The 14,080-nt window shown below is 43.3% G+C and overlaps 1 protein-coding gene across 4 annotated transcripts in view; it reads right to left on the reverse strand.

Annotated features, from left to right (window-relative positions):
- KDM4C (lysine demethylase 4C) overlaps window positions 1-14,080 on the reverse strand; it is a 502,970-nt gene that overhangs the window by 41,723 nt on the left and 447,167 nt on the right. For all 4 annotated transcript variants that reach the window (XM_006018370.3, XM_025197539.1, XM_025197541.1 and 1 more), the window contains exon 20: window positions 13,016-13,186. In XM_006018370.3, coding sequence (XP_006018432.1) covers window positions 13,016-13,186 — 171 coding nt within the window. The remainder of the gene's footprint in view (window positions 1-13,015; window positions 13,187-14,080) is intronic.

Below are 14,080 nucleotides of genomic sequence, written 5' to 3' on the forward strand. Positions count from 1 at the left end.
CAAACACAGCTTGATCAGTAGGGCTAGGGACAGACATTCAAAAAGCCTGAGCCTGAACTGATTCAATCTTTGCAGGTTAGTCTGACCTGCTTGGTTAAACTGGTTTGCAACTGCACAGACATTGCCTCTGGACTGAGGAAATGCAGGTACATGAGTGGCTCAAGCTGGAAGTCAGGGGTGTCAGAGCAGCCCTCCCTTCCCTTCCATAATGCTGGGGAGGGGGGGAGGTAGCCAGGCCCTGGCAAAACACTCTGATTAGAGGGGTGTAAACCCCCACCCTGCCTGCACCGTCCCAGGCTTTTTCCTGCTCGCTGCTCAGAAGGCCAAAATGTTGCCAGCCCCCAGCCCTAGGCTAGCACTCTGAGACAAAGCAGGGGTGTGCAGTGCATGCATCTGTTTATGATACTGAGCTTTTCAATCTCCCTCTCCCTGCTTCTTCATACTGTCTGCAAACCTGACAGGCAAGGGAGCCAGCAGGGGGCTGATAACACAGTGTTTATCAGCTCATCAACAAAACAAAATCCTCTCTCATTACGTCAAGCTCTTCTTAAACTGATGTTTCCAAGGAAGGAATGGAGGGACATTACCAGCTGACCTGTTGATTACCTCCAAAAAGTCCTAAATGGACACTGTTCTGTCTGTCTGTCCCAGTGAAATTGGACACACACACACACACACACACACACCCCTGTCACCATTAGCTAGCATACCACATGCCTAGGGTCCGTGGGGCTGGGGTTTGTGCTGTTGGAGATGGGAGGGGGGGGATCCCTGCTTGAGCAGCAAGTGGCAAGAGGGGAGCAGAGCAGGGCAGAAAGAAGCCAGGCAGATGCTGCTGTGCCTGCAGTCTCTGCTGGAGCTCTGGCTAGGGAGCAGAGGGGCAGGGCCAGCCCTGTTCTCTGGAGCAAACAGTCCAGCTCAGGGCTGCAATGCATCTGGGATGCTGGGGGACTCTGGTTTAACTTACACCAGGAAGGAGTCTGGGACAGACACTGCATAAACTGCTTTGACCCAAATCAGTTAAATCTGATACTACATTCGGCCAGGTATATCTTAAACCAGTTTCAGATATTTTGAAACTGGTTTATGTGCACTAAATTTATGCTCTGTTACAGGGTTAAACCAGTTTCTGATCACTTATGTGTAATGTCTGTCCTTAACCTAGATCACAAACTGCTTGCTCCTAAGCAGATTTTTTTATATTCAAGTCTGATAGATACACTGTACATTTAATGCCATAAGCAAAGTTTTGTATATAGTAAACCAGGACACATATTTGCTGTATAGAATCTGCCAAATTTTAAATCTCAAAGGTAACTACAGTCTAAATTATCCATAAGCAGAAAAAGTATAAAGCACAAAAACTGATTTTTCCAGTTTTAAAATTTCCTTTAGCAGCATCTGCTAAATACTAAAGGAGATTTAATCTCTTTTCTTAAAATACAGATAATTTTAACATATCACCTCATCTAAAGTTACCACAGTTTCTATCAGCCTTTTTATTACCAAGGTAGACTATTGTTAAGAAAAGAAGGAACTTATCTACAAGAAGCTGTGTTAAGATGATACCGAAGTATTTAAGCCCTCAAATATAAGTGGCTTCAAAGTTAAAGTTGCCTTTAATCTCTGTGCTTAACTACTGAATCTCCAGTCATTGTAGGGTATCTGGAAACAAACAAAAACAAAAGCTCAGTGGAAATGGTGTACATTTAGTAACTGCTAAAGTCAATACAGTTACACTGATGTACAATGGATCTGAGATTGCAATCAGGCTGCTCACATTTTATGAACAACACATTTGGGGATATAACTAGAAGACTTATGGATGAATGGCAGCTTTTATGCTGACCCTGCTTGGGTTTGCTTGTTTTTAGTAAGTTTCAATCAAATTAGTATAGCCAAACTTTTAAAGCATTTTAGAATGTGTTATCAATACCGTCTTTCTGTTTGTACTAACAATGACCCAAGCACTTAAAGACTGACATTCTGTGTACAAAATATGTGGGTGCAAATACAAGACCTGCAAATGCAAAAAGATGTTTACATAAATGTCACAGGTCATTTTTATAATGTTCCTTAATGTTGATTCCTTAAAAATATCAGTCACATCTTTAACTCCCATGGTTACTACGCAAAATTCCTGAGTGAGGAGACCATGTAAAGCAGACAGAATTGGGCTCAGCCTCTTTAAAAGAATGATTTTATTAAGGATTTTCTGACATGTAATTCTTTGACTGACTGACTGACTGACTGACTGACTGATCGACTGACTGGGCTCTTCTTTCACTCACGTTAAAACAAAAAGAGGAAAATTCTGCTCTGACTTATCTCTAGCAAATTTATGCTCTCACTTGAATCACTGGAGCCATAGAGCAAAATCAGATGATTGCAAGCAAGTTCTTCTTGATAAATTATACCTCAGTTTTGAATCTGGATTCCTGGCACCAGGCCCCTTCATCCTGGCAGAGCTCCAGTAAACAGGACTCTGTGCAGGTGTAAGGATCTACTTATGTACATGTGAATATCAGATTAATCTAGTGCCATAGCCTTCACCTAGCTTCACTGCTCCCATTCCTCAGGCTTTCCTTCTATGCATGGAATGATTTTCCAGTCCCAACATGTCAGGCTCCCTGGCCCTCTTCATTTACTCCCCTCCTAATGACTCCTTGTACTAAAACATAAGTCAAATTTACACTCTGGTTGGAGTGAGTGGAAAAAGATGATGTTCTATACTCATGCAGCCCACAAATGGTGTGTGCCTCTGTCAGCTTTTTATCCTCTTGGAGCAGAGATTTTAATTATTTCTGCTCTCGTGGCACAGAGCACATTCAAGTAAGAATAACAACTGCTGGACAATAGGTTCATTGAAAGACAGATCCTAACTTTGGTTCAGCTCTGAATGTTCTGCTTGTCCAGCCTGTTACATTTTTCATGCTGCATTTCTCCAAGGCAGATAAATCTTTGGCCACATACAGACGTTCAGTTTCTAAGAGCATCACCGTTCTCCCAGTAGAAAACAAAAGTGTACAGATGTCAATCTTTTTCTCTTGAAGCAAAAATGGCTGCTCTGGGAGAAAATAAAACAGGAACAACCAGGTTAAATCACTCCTGGGGAAGTTTCCCCTGGGAGATTGAATGTCTTTGCCCAGTTTCCCCAGTGGAGTCAGGGGGAAGGCTCCAATCCCTTCCAGACACTGAGGTCAGCTCAGTCTGGAGGAGGCATAGGGGGAAGCTGCTCCCCCCTTCCCATTGATGGGAGTTCCCAGTGTGAAAAGTAGGCTGGAGCTTTGCTGCTCAGTTCCTGGGTGCCGGAAGCTGAGTAAAAGGGAGCACTTCACCCTGCCTGCTCCCACTTCTCTCCCCCCATTTCAACTGAGTGGTGGGGGGAAGGGACAGCCTTACAAGTCTGGCTTTCAGCCCTGCTGGCTTCTCCTTCTGTCCCCCTACCACTCATCTGAGTGGTGGGGATGATGATTTAAAAGCCAGAAGAGCCTCCAAAACCTGACTCTCAGCCCCTCCAGCTGCCCCTTGCCCCTGCCCCCCACTTCTGCTCAGCTGAGCAGCAGGGGAGGTGATTTAAAAGCTGTGTGACTAGGAGTTTAACATGTGGAGACTTTCCCAAGTCCAGCTCCCAGCCCCACCGACTTCCCCTTGCTGCCCAGGTGATTCAGAACCTTGGCAGGGCAGACTGTTGTGCCACAGTGGCAAGGCTCAGGAGCCTTCCTGCCATGGCGAAATGTCCCTGCCTTGCCCTACACTGCTCTGAGTCAGCCTAGAGCAGTGCAGGAGAAGCAGGCTACTATGCCCCTGTGGCACGGCTCCCAGAGCTTTGCTGTGGTAGCTGAGCGTTTCCTTCCACCTCCCTGCATTCCTCTGGGTCTCCATGGAGAAGTGCAAGAAGCAAGGCTATTCTCCTGCAGGGGAGAATCAGGAGGGTTCCCACCATGGGAAAATGCTTCCTTCATGCCAATCAAATAAGGGTAGGCAGGGTTCTTTGAACAGATGTGATAGCTTTTATTAGACCAACTGAGTAGTTGGAAAAAAGTTTCAACTACTCAGTTGGTCTAATAAAAGCTATCACATCTACCCAAAGAACCTTGCCTGTCTATGTCCTTAGACCAACATGGCTACAACCAAAACCCAATCACATGAGGGGGCATTTTCCTGAGGCTGGATCGCTCCCAAAACTGTCTGTGGCAGCTGCTGCTTTTCAGCAACTGCCAATGGCCAGGCAGGGAAGAGAACAAGCTGTCAATTAATGTGGGGCAGCCCAGGAGTGGCACAGGGAGTGCCACCTGGCTCAAGAGCTTGCCTGTGAAGCTCTCCAGCCATGGGATGGGAGAAACATCCATACAGTCCAGCTCTGGGGCTATTTTTCTACTGGAAGGAATGAATGTCTGTAGGCAGCCTTTGATGGGAAAAGGCTAAAGGAAAGTTAACTGTATTATAATACCAACTCAAGGTACTCCTTGTCATTTAGATATTGAATTCTCACAAGGCGATGTATGTTACAGCTTTACCCAATCAATTATTTGTATCCCACATAATGCTTTTCTGTCTAGCAAAAAAACAAGGTTCAACTCATTAAAATTTTAAGGACAGAGTATGTGATTTTGCTGTGGGCGATTTGTTTGAGGGGTAGGGTACAAACCTTACATCTAATTCTAAGGGGGAAAGGTCCTTTTCACGTGCAGTGTATTAGACTATTGCCCAAGTTTATATAAATATACAATTAGATGAAACATTCAATTATAGGCTAGAGAAAATTCTCATCACTGAAGTGCATTGACACATTGTAGAAAGTGACTGCTAATTCAAAAAATAGGCACCGTCTTCACCCATTATCATCATCTGATGGACTGCTCAATTTTCTTAAGTGTTTATGAAAGCTTAGAAGAAAAAAGAGTACACAGTCACTATTGAGTGGAACTGCAAAACCTATGCTGGAAGCACTGAGGGCATTTCTGTGGCTCATGATAATCTGGAACATATTTGGCTGGAACATATTTGGATAGAATGTAATTAATACAAAGGTCTTATGGGAAGGGATGTGAGAGATGTTTCAAGAAGAGGCACTCTTCTATCTGTATCAGTTCTAAACTAAAAATACAACATGATGTAAAGAAGCAGAGTATTGTGGCTGCAAGTGTCCTTCCTAGTTAGAAATAAAACTAATGTACTGACCAATGAGAGTCAACAAGCATTCCTATATCAAATTATATAAAAAGTAAGAACAATGGTTTTTGGTAATATATTTTATAGGACCACCTAAATAGATCTAAAGCTCATCTAACATCTCTCTCTAATATTCAGTTTGACCAATAAAAGATATTACCAAAAAAACACCCCATGCTTCTTGAATATTTCCTGGACCACCATAGCTATATTAAAACTTTTATCCTATTATGAAAAATAAGAGCATTCATCCCAGCTGCTGTTTGACTTCCATCATGTCTTCAAAATCTCTCTGTTGATTCAAGTGAATAACATATCCTTCTTCATGTTCTGTCCAAATTGTGTTATGCTGCTTTGCATTGTTAAAGAGTTGCTGTGTTTCATCCCACAGGTTGCTGTATCACAGTGAATGATGAACTGAGTCTTTTTTTACCTCTATAAATCTACACAATCTACACGATACATTTTAACCATTATGCCCCTTTGCATCATAGTCTGCCTACTGTTCCATCTCAGCCTCAACGATCTCTCAGATTATAAATTCATCAGTAGCTTCAAACAGCCACCAGACCAGGAAGAGTAACTCAGGCTCTTGAAGATCCCCCAGCACGCAGAAAGTTAAACAATAGGAAACCAACACAAACACAGTGTGGAGGATTAGGAGTTAAACTTTACATTACAAAATCTCAAAGGGGCCGCAAGGATGGTCATGGATGTGTAGAGTGTTAGTGGTATGTGAAGAAGATAAAAGTCTGTTTTTAAATAACCTTTCAAATTGCTTTGCTATTACCCTGGCAGCTTTTGTTCACAAATGCAGTAACTAAAATATGATGCATGCTATTATAAAGAAAGCAGAAGATCATAATTTTGCTGCTTTGTGAAATCTAGTTGTGGGCTGAAAGTGGTAGTTTTTAAAAAAATGTAGTGATATACTTTTGCTGTCAGAGTTCTAAATGGTCTGATTCCTGTTTTCATGGCCAACGGTGAATTTAAACTACTGATGGACATAGAATGATGAAGCTTAATCTCCAGCATGCTCATCACACTGAAGGCTCTCTTGGGTCCACTACTGGCAGAAGGTAGTTATATCAGTGTCAGCATAATTTGGTTAAGGGTTCCATGTATCACTGCAGGTTTCTAAAACGTCCCTTGTATTTCTTCCTGTGCTTGAGTTCTTTCCGGTGAGCTAACTTCCATTTCAGAAAAGTATGGTTGAGGAGAAAGAAAAAATCATCAGTGACATTTCCTTGGACTGGCAGACTTTGAGTCATGTAGCAATACATCTTTTATTACTGTTCTTGACAGCTGCAGCTTGCATGCTGAGTTTAACTGAGCTGATATACACATTTCTTGGGAGTGTATTTTTGAGAAGAAATTTCTTGGACATTTTCAGGACTGCAAAGAACCACAGTGCTCAAGTTCTAGAAAAAATCCCTTTGGATTCCCAAAAATATCATGCTAATGATGCTCCAAATACTTTCCATTGACAGACGAATGTCTCTGTTTCCCCAAGAGAAGCACTTTCTGGCAAAGAGCACTTTCCATAACTAGCAGTTGTCTCCCATATACTTCTAGGTATAATTCAGATTGTTGGTTGTAATCAATGAAGTCCATTTCATTTTGGGCCCTAAGAATGTTTTTTAATAGCATTTAGGACCGACTCAACAGTCCAAACTGGCGTCCCCTAGATTTATCTATCCAGAGCAAAATTCTACTGCTCTGTTTGTGTATAAATGTAGTTTCTAACTGTCTAAGTTGTGGTTTTGTACTTTGTGTGCAGAGAGCAATTCTACTTCCTCTGGAGTGTGGAGATGTAAACATGTGCACAGGTTACGCATATGCAGCAAGCTATGTACTGGCTGGGTACACACACATGTTCAGGGGGAAGGCCCTCCTTAGGGCTGTTTGAAGCTTCCGTAGCTGACTTGATTCGGGAGAGATTTGGCCTGATTAGAGGACTGAATCTCTAAATCCAAATCGAATCAGGAGACCAAGTAAAAGCTCCAAATTGATTCAAAGGATCTGAATCGATTCGGCAAAGCTTTGGAAAAAGATTCAGCCGATTCGGAGATATGACCATAGACTAAACAGGCAGCTGACAGTTGTCTCCAGCAGGTAAACCTGTTGGGATAGGGAGAGAGGGAAGGGAGGGATTGAGCCTGGGGCTGGGACAAGCTGCCCAGTTGGGGGGAAGGGGGGGCACATTACTCAGGGAAGGGGGTGTGAGATACAGGCGCAGCAGCGCTGGGAGCCGGGGCTCTGCCTTACTGTTGCTTGCCCAGCTGGGGCTGGGAGGGCGGGATGTGGGTGCAGCGAGCTCCAGGTGGAAGGGGGCAAGTGGCAGCAGGACAGAGCCCCTGCTCCCAGTTCTGCCGCATCTGCATCCCACGCCACCTGGCAAGCAGTGGCAGGGCAGAGCCCCCACTCCCAGCAGTGATGCGGGCGTGGAAGCGCTGGGAGTGGAAGCTATGCTCTGCTGCCACCCAGAGTGAGCCATGCCTACATCGCCTCCCTGTCCTCCCTCCTGTGCCAGCTGGGCAAGTGGCAGCAAGGCAGAGCCCCCACGGCTTCCCCTGCCACAACAGAGGCAGGCACAGCAGGGGGAGCCACAGGAGAAGCCCCCATGGCCGTGCTGCCTGGCCCCATCCCCCACGCGACCCAGTCACCCAGCACTTAAAAAAAATTAATTAATTAATTAAAAAGCCCCACACTCACTAGTTGCAGGAGCAGTGACTGGGGCCTCTGGGTGCTCATGGCAGAGCCTCCCCACACAGCGCAGGGCAGTGGAGGGCAGCGGGGATCACTGCCCCCACCTGGCACCTGTGCAGCAGCTGCCCCATGGCATGGGGGCAGTGCGGCTAGGCAGGGCACTGCACACTGTCTGGGAGCTGAGACTGAGGGCTGCCAGGCTCCGGCTCACACACCGAGCTGTCCCAGCTCCCAGGTGAATCAAACCAGGAACCTGGGGAATCGAACCGGTCTGTTCAATTCACCTGGGAGCTGCAGCGGCTCCACGTGTCAGCCAGAGCCCGACAGCACTCAGCCACAGTGGCCCCAGCTCCCAGACAGAGCGCAGTGCCCTGCTGAGCCATGCCATGTGACAGCTGCCGTGCAGGTGCCACGTGGGGGAGGGTGATCCCTGCTGCCCCATGCTGCATGGGGGGGCTCTGCCACCAGCATCCAGAGGCCCCAGCACCACTCCTGTAGCTGGTGAGTGCAGGGCTTGTTTTCTTTTTAAAGTGCTGGGAGGATGGGCCAGGCAGGGCAGCAGTGGGGGCTTCTCCCACAGCTCCCCCTGCCCAGGGAGAGGCAAGCACAGCCAGAGGAGCTGCAGGAGAACCTGCAGCTGCCCAACTGCGGCTGCCTCTCCCTGGCCAATCCAAATCCCCGACTCTCTCCAAATCAGTGCCAAATCTTCCCTCCATCTCACTAGGTCACACAACCTCTAGCTTATTATCTTCCTCCTGGTTCTACATATCTTCCTTGGATGGCAAGGAAGCCAGTCTCAAAAGGAACTCTGGAGATAGGATCAGATAATCCCTGCTCTGAGAAGCATAACTGCTGTATTGGGAAGAGTAATGTGCTGAGAAGTCAAGAGAGACAGAGATTCAGACCCTTTCTAAGTGAAGGGGACTTAGAACCCAGGTCTCCAGCTTGCTGGGTGAGTGTCCTAAGCACTCAGTGACTGGAGCTAAACATGGAAGGATCTTCCTTTCCCTCTGCCAAACCATTAATTAGGGTTTTTTAGCCAGCTCTCTTTTTAGAGACTTAGATACAGGCATTCATTCAGAATGGGTATGCACATGTAGCCATGTACCTGCCTAACCAGTGCATAGCCTACTGCACATGCTCTGTCTGTGCATGCAGATGTATAGAGGAACCCGACTTGCTATCTTTACATGTGACACAATCGTCAGCCAGAAAGATCACCATAATTTAAGCACACACACAATTCTGCCCCTGGTGGATAGAGGCAGGGGAAGATCCAGCAGGGATGCATTTACAGTCCTTTGATTCCTGCTCATCCCAAAGTTTAAAACCACCTGCCTGACAGTAGCAGCATTTCTAGTCAGGCAGTGCTGAGGGAGTTACTTGACTTCATGGCTCATTATAATCTACTTAATCCCATCTACGGTCTTCATTCCCCAGGTGTTAACAACCCTCTTCTTTTTAATGGTCTTGATGTTCCACCAATCAAGCTAGCCTTTGTTCTGCAATTCTGCTGTTAGCTGCTCCCATGAATGAAGTTCTAATTCACAGCCCTGCAGATTGTTTTTAACTAGTTCCAATGACTTTCTATTTGTTTTTGCTTCAATACAGCTCTACACTCCTAGCTAATTATTAGTCAAGCTTCTAGTTTATTTTTAACTGGAGAAAAATATGTGTTGTTTCATACATCATGATGCACCTCATCATCTTCACCCCCCTTTTCAAAATGTTAGATCCGCCCATGGATAGGGGGCACGCAGTGGTATGTCTAAACTGCAACTGGAATACATGATCACCAGCTGGAAAGTCTACTTAAACTCCCTTTAATCTAGCAAGACTAAGTAACAAAAGTGATGATGGAGCAGCAAGAGCTTCAAGCATGGGTGCTCCAAGCCTGCTGGAGACCCAGAATTCCTTTATTTAGGCACCTAGCCTACACTTACACTCATCGTACCATGTTTCAATGCTATCATTACCTTAGCTAACTCCATGAGGACAGAGCTGTTTTGTCTTGAGTAAGGGGATGGACTAAAACATCATCTATAGTCCCTTTCAGCTCTGTTTTTCATGATTCCATGCCTACCTCTGCTGTATTCATATCTCCTAGTTGTACTGCAGACTTTCCCTCAGTGGAGTGTCCTTGACCCTGAAAGTTGTTTTCCTCCTATCTGACACAGACAGAATTTGGTAACACCTCCCCATCCATAAAGGCCATGCTGCAAGGTCTGTTTATCAAGGATTTTAATGAGGAGGAGTGGGAATAGCTAAGGTCTTAGCTCTTGTGTCAGGTCAGATTTATTTTGGAAGATGTGTTTATATTAAAAATTATACATGAAGCTAAGGCATTTTTGACAGATGCAATATATAAATAGGAAAAAAAATGTGTATAAATAAACCTGATCCAGCATGTTCCGTATCTAGCAACCTGACAAAATTTTCACGTAGATATGTGTCCGACAGGTATTAAAATGCCAAGTGTTAACGATAGCAAACCCTGCCCTGACTGCAGTAGCAAAGAGAATTGAAACACTGCCTGGTGCAAAATCTGTTAATTGACATCTGCCCTGGTAGCCAGGGCAGCATTCCTCCCATTGGGTGCTGAGCTGCAGAACCTGTGACAAGCCTTAGCGTATTATTTGATAATCCTCTGAGCAGGAGAAAGCGGCACTCCCAACTTACTGTTGGCAGCACTTGCTGGAGAATGTGGCATGTTTACTTGCCAGTTGTACGGCTAAAACAGACCACACAAATCTTCAGACCTCATCTCCTTAGAGATACTGCACACAAACCAGCCATCCCCTAGCACATTTCCAAGAGCTCTGAAGACAGCGCCCCTTGCTGCGAACATGGAACAAACAATTGCATGAATGCCTTTTGCCCCTCACTGCACACCAGCTGATCCATTTTTTTTTTTATGATAACCACTGGTTATCAAATATACCAAGCTGTACTAATTAGGAGCCTGGTAAGTTAAAGTTGTATGAATGAAGAGTGATTTATATGTGGGACACTCACAAGGTTGTAATCGCATAGGAATCCCAGAACTGCAGCCTGACGTAAAAAGTATGCCCTATTTCATTAGCAAATGCTCATATAAACCAAAGCAAAATGTGTGATGAGAGGGTGAGGGGGAAACACTGCCTTCACTGCCTTGGCAACCACTGAATGTTTAGAGCCAAAAAGCAGTTTCAGGGAGGAAGCCGAAATTTCTCTGGGACCCCATCTTCCTTCTTACAAATAAATCACCATGTCTGAACACTGAAATGGTGGTCTGTCTTGCATAAATGCAATTGCAAGTTGAACGGAAATCGTGCAGTGGATTCAACACATACTGAAAAAGCAGAAAGCTCCTGCTATCTGTGTGAGCTAGCTGAACAGTGAAAACAGATTAAAGAAATAAGTTCTTCAATAGGCAGTAACATTGCTTTCACACCAGATTTGATGAATAAGTCCTCCCAGCGGCACTAACACCTGATATGCACATTGCGTGGATTAGCAAGTTTTAGTCTGGGCAGAAGAAAAAAAAAAGACATTTTTTTCCTTCTAGTTACTGTTGCAGGTATATTATCTAATGAAAACACAACAAGATTTCTCTAAGGAATGTAAAATTTGTTTGGTGTTTCCATCAAACAATTATATGTTGTTCATCCACTATCTGAGAAGCACTGAGGCATAGCCATGCCTGATTACATTCCTTCTTAGCTCCATATCAGGCTACCCCACTGGGTGGTAAGCAGTTTCTCATCTCTCCCATATCAGAGCTTTGATGCAGGTGCACACAAAAGAGGGGTTTCTGATAACAATGCAGCCACATTTGCTTAATATCTTGATGATCCGAAATCAAAATGCCCTTGATCATTAATGCAGCCTTTCAGAATACTTCAAATTAAGGGGTAAATTTTCAAAGCAACGAAACAGGGATTTAGCTGCATGACTTCCATTAACATCTATGGGGAGTATACAACTAAATCTCTACACACTACTTTGAAAATGTACCCCTTTAAATGTCTTATTTCCAAAAGGCATTAGACTTTTCAATAACTAAGCTGCTGCCAAGAACAACAGTATCATTTTTGCTGACAATATCTGTCAGATAACTTTATTTCTATGGAAAAGTTTGGTTGGCAGAAAATAATAAAACTCAAATATCTTTATGAGAGAGGAAAGCTGAGTATTTCTGAGGCTGGGGATCCTGCACTACAATGAACTGATTCTTATGCACTCCATCTTATACTACCCTGTCTCTAAAGTCAGCACAGGGGGCATGGCTGACAGAAAGGTGATGTGGCGTTTGGATTATTGCAGGAAAGTGATCCCTGGTGGCTGTAACAGCCTCTGGAGAAAAAGGGGCACTTATACCAACAAATCAGTACAACACAGAGAAGCCCCAGGATCAGAAGAGCATAATGGCAGCTCGAGTGAAGCAAAGTTACAGGGCACCCCTGAACATGAAATAGGTTTAAAAATGGCAGTAGATGGGAATAATAATGTTTCTGAGCACTTTGTACATTTGTAAATGACTGTACAGCTTGGAAGACAGCAGAGGATCTATCCCAACATTTCTAAATTTCCCAAATAAGTACCTCATTAGTTCAGTAATGTAACTGAAAAACATGGTAGTGGTATAAGCACGTAGGGGAAATCAAAATCAGTATTGCTGTTAGGGAATGCAATAAATGACACGTTCTTTTCCCTGGTGCATTTTATCATTAAAAATGTAATCTTACAAACCAAACATCAAAAGGTGTAAACAAGTTGTCAGAACAGATTCACAAGAGCCATTCTCCCCAATACAACAGAATTTTTCAATTCAGCAAGGAATTTTGACATGTTATCTCTCAGAAACAGATAAGAATATGTGGAATTCCCATTCTAATATCCTTTATTAAATACATATTTCTTATTTAATTAAAAGACTTTGGAAGATTAGTTGTGATCCATTTGGTCAAATGGTGAATACTAATTAAAACAACCAAGGTTGGGAAGAAGCACATTAGAAAATAATAATTCTCTGCAGTGAAAATCATAATCATGAACTGAATATTAAGGCAATGATTTTCTTTAAAGGTCAAAAGAAATAGTCCAAAAAGATTCAGTCTGTTTAGCTGCAAATATATAAAAAAATACTTACTACAATGTCTTCAGGAAATGTATCCCGACTGAAGGAGCCATCATCAAACATGACTTCATAGAAGACTTGAGATGTCACTCCTATCACTCTGCAGCTGTAGTATCGTGTGTTCCTGTGTTTTGCGATGACAGTTTGCCCAACTGTGATAGCCTTCTCACATGCTTTACTTCTCTTTAAAGCAAGGAAATGCCATGCAGTCATTAAAAATACTTGGGACATTGCTCATTATGCACAAAAAACCTCAACCAACCCCCACCCCCACCCCCACAAGATGCTCAGTTATGTCTTTGTACTTAGTATTAAAACCGTCAAATGCAGCATATTTCCTTACTATAATGATAAAACTTCGTGTGAAGCATAAACATTTACATTTCATAAGAAAAAGATTAAAAAAAACAAAAAACCCAACATACGGAACAATTTAAAATATATTTCCTATACAGGTACAGTTTGGGAATAATTTAAATATAATAACTTTTGAACCATTCAAAAACTGAATCTATGATCACTTAAAAACTTCTCAGCTCTAGGAGTGCAGCCATTGCACACACTAGACCAAGATGACAGTGTAGCATTTTATTGAAATGGACTCTTCTCAAACCATGACTTCATATATGGCTTATAATTATTTCCTTACCGACAATATTTTATTCACTACGATGGGATCCTTGTCATAGAGATGCACATTCTTTTTTGTGAGGATAGTCACGTTCATGCACTAGTGTATTTTGGTAACTCATAAAAAATGGTGCAGAACACTCAATTTAAAACTGCAATTAATATTGTACATTTAAAATTATTAATCATTCATGTTATGTTATGTGGTGCATGAGTAATGAATGCTGCTTATTTTCACCTTTTCTTTCTGAATTCCCTAAAGTGTGGTATATTGTTCCGAGATGTACTGGAAGGCCATTTGAGGTCAAACTATGACAAGATTCCTCTTCACTACTTGGGAGTGCTTGATTCCTGTTTTCCAATAAAATCAAATGAAACATCCCATAACTCAGAAAATACTCAGAAATTCACATGATGCAGAAAACTGCGCACACATCTTTTAGCTAA

Source organism: Alligator sinensis, unplaced genomic scaffold (assembly GCF_000455745.1).
Source record: "Alligator sinensis unplaced genomic scaffold, ASM45574v1 scaffold392_1, whole genome shotgun sequence".
Taxonomy (NCBI): Eukaryota; Metazoa; Chordata; order Crocodylia; family Alligatoridae; genus Alligator; species Alligator sinensis.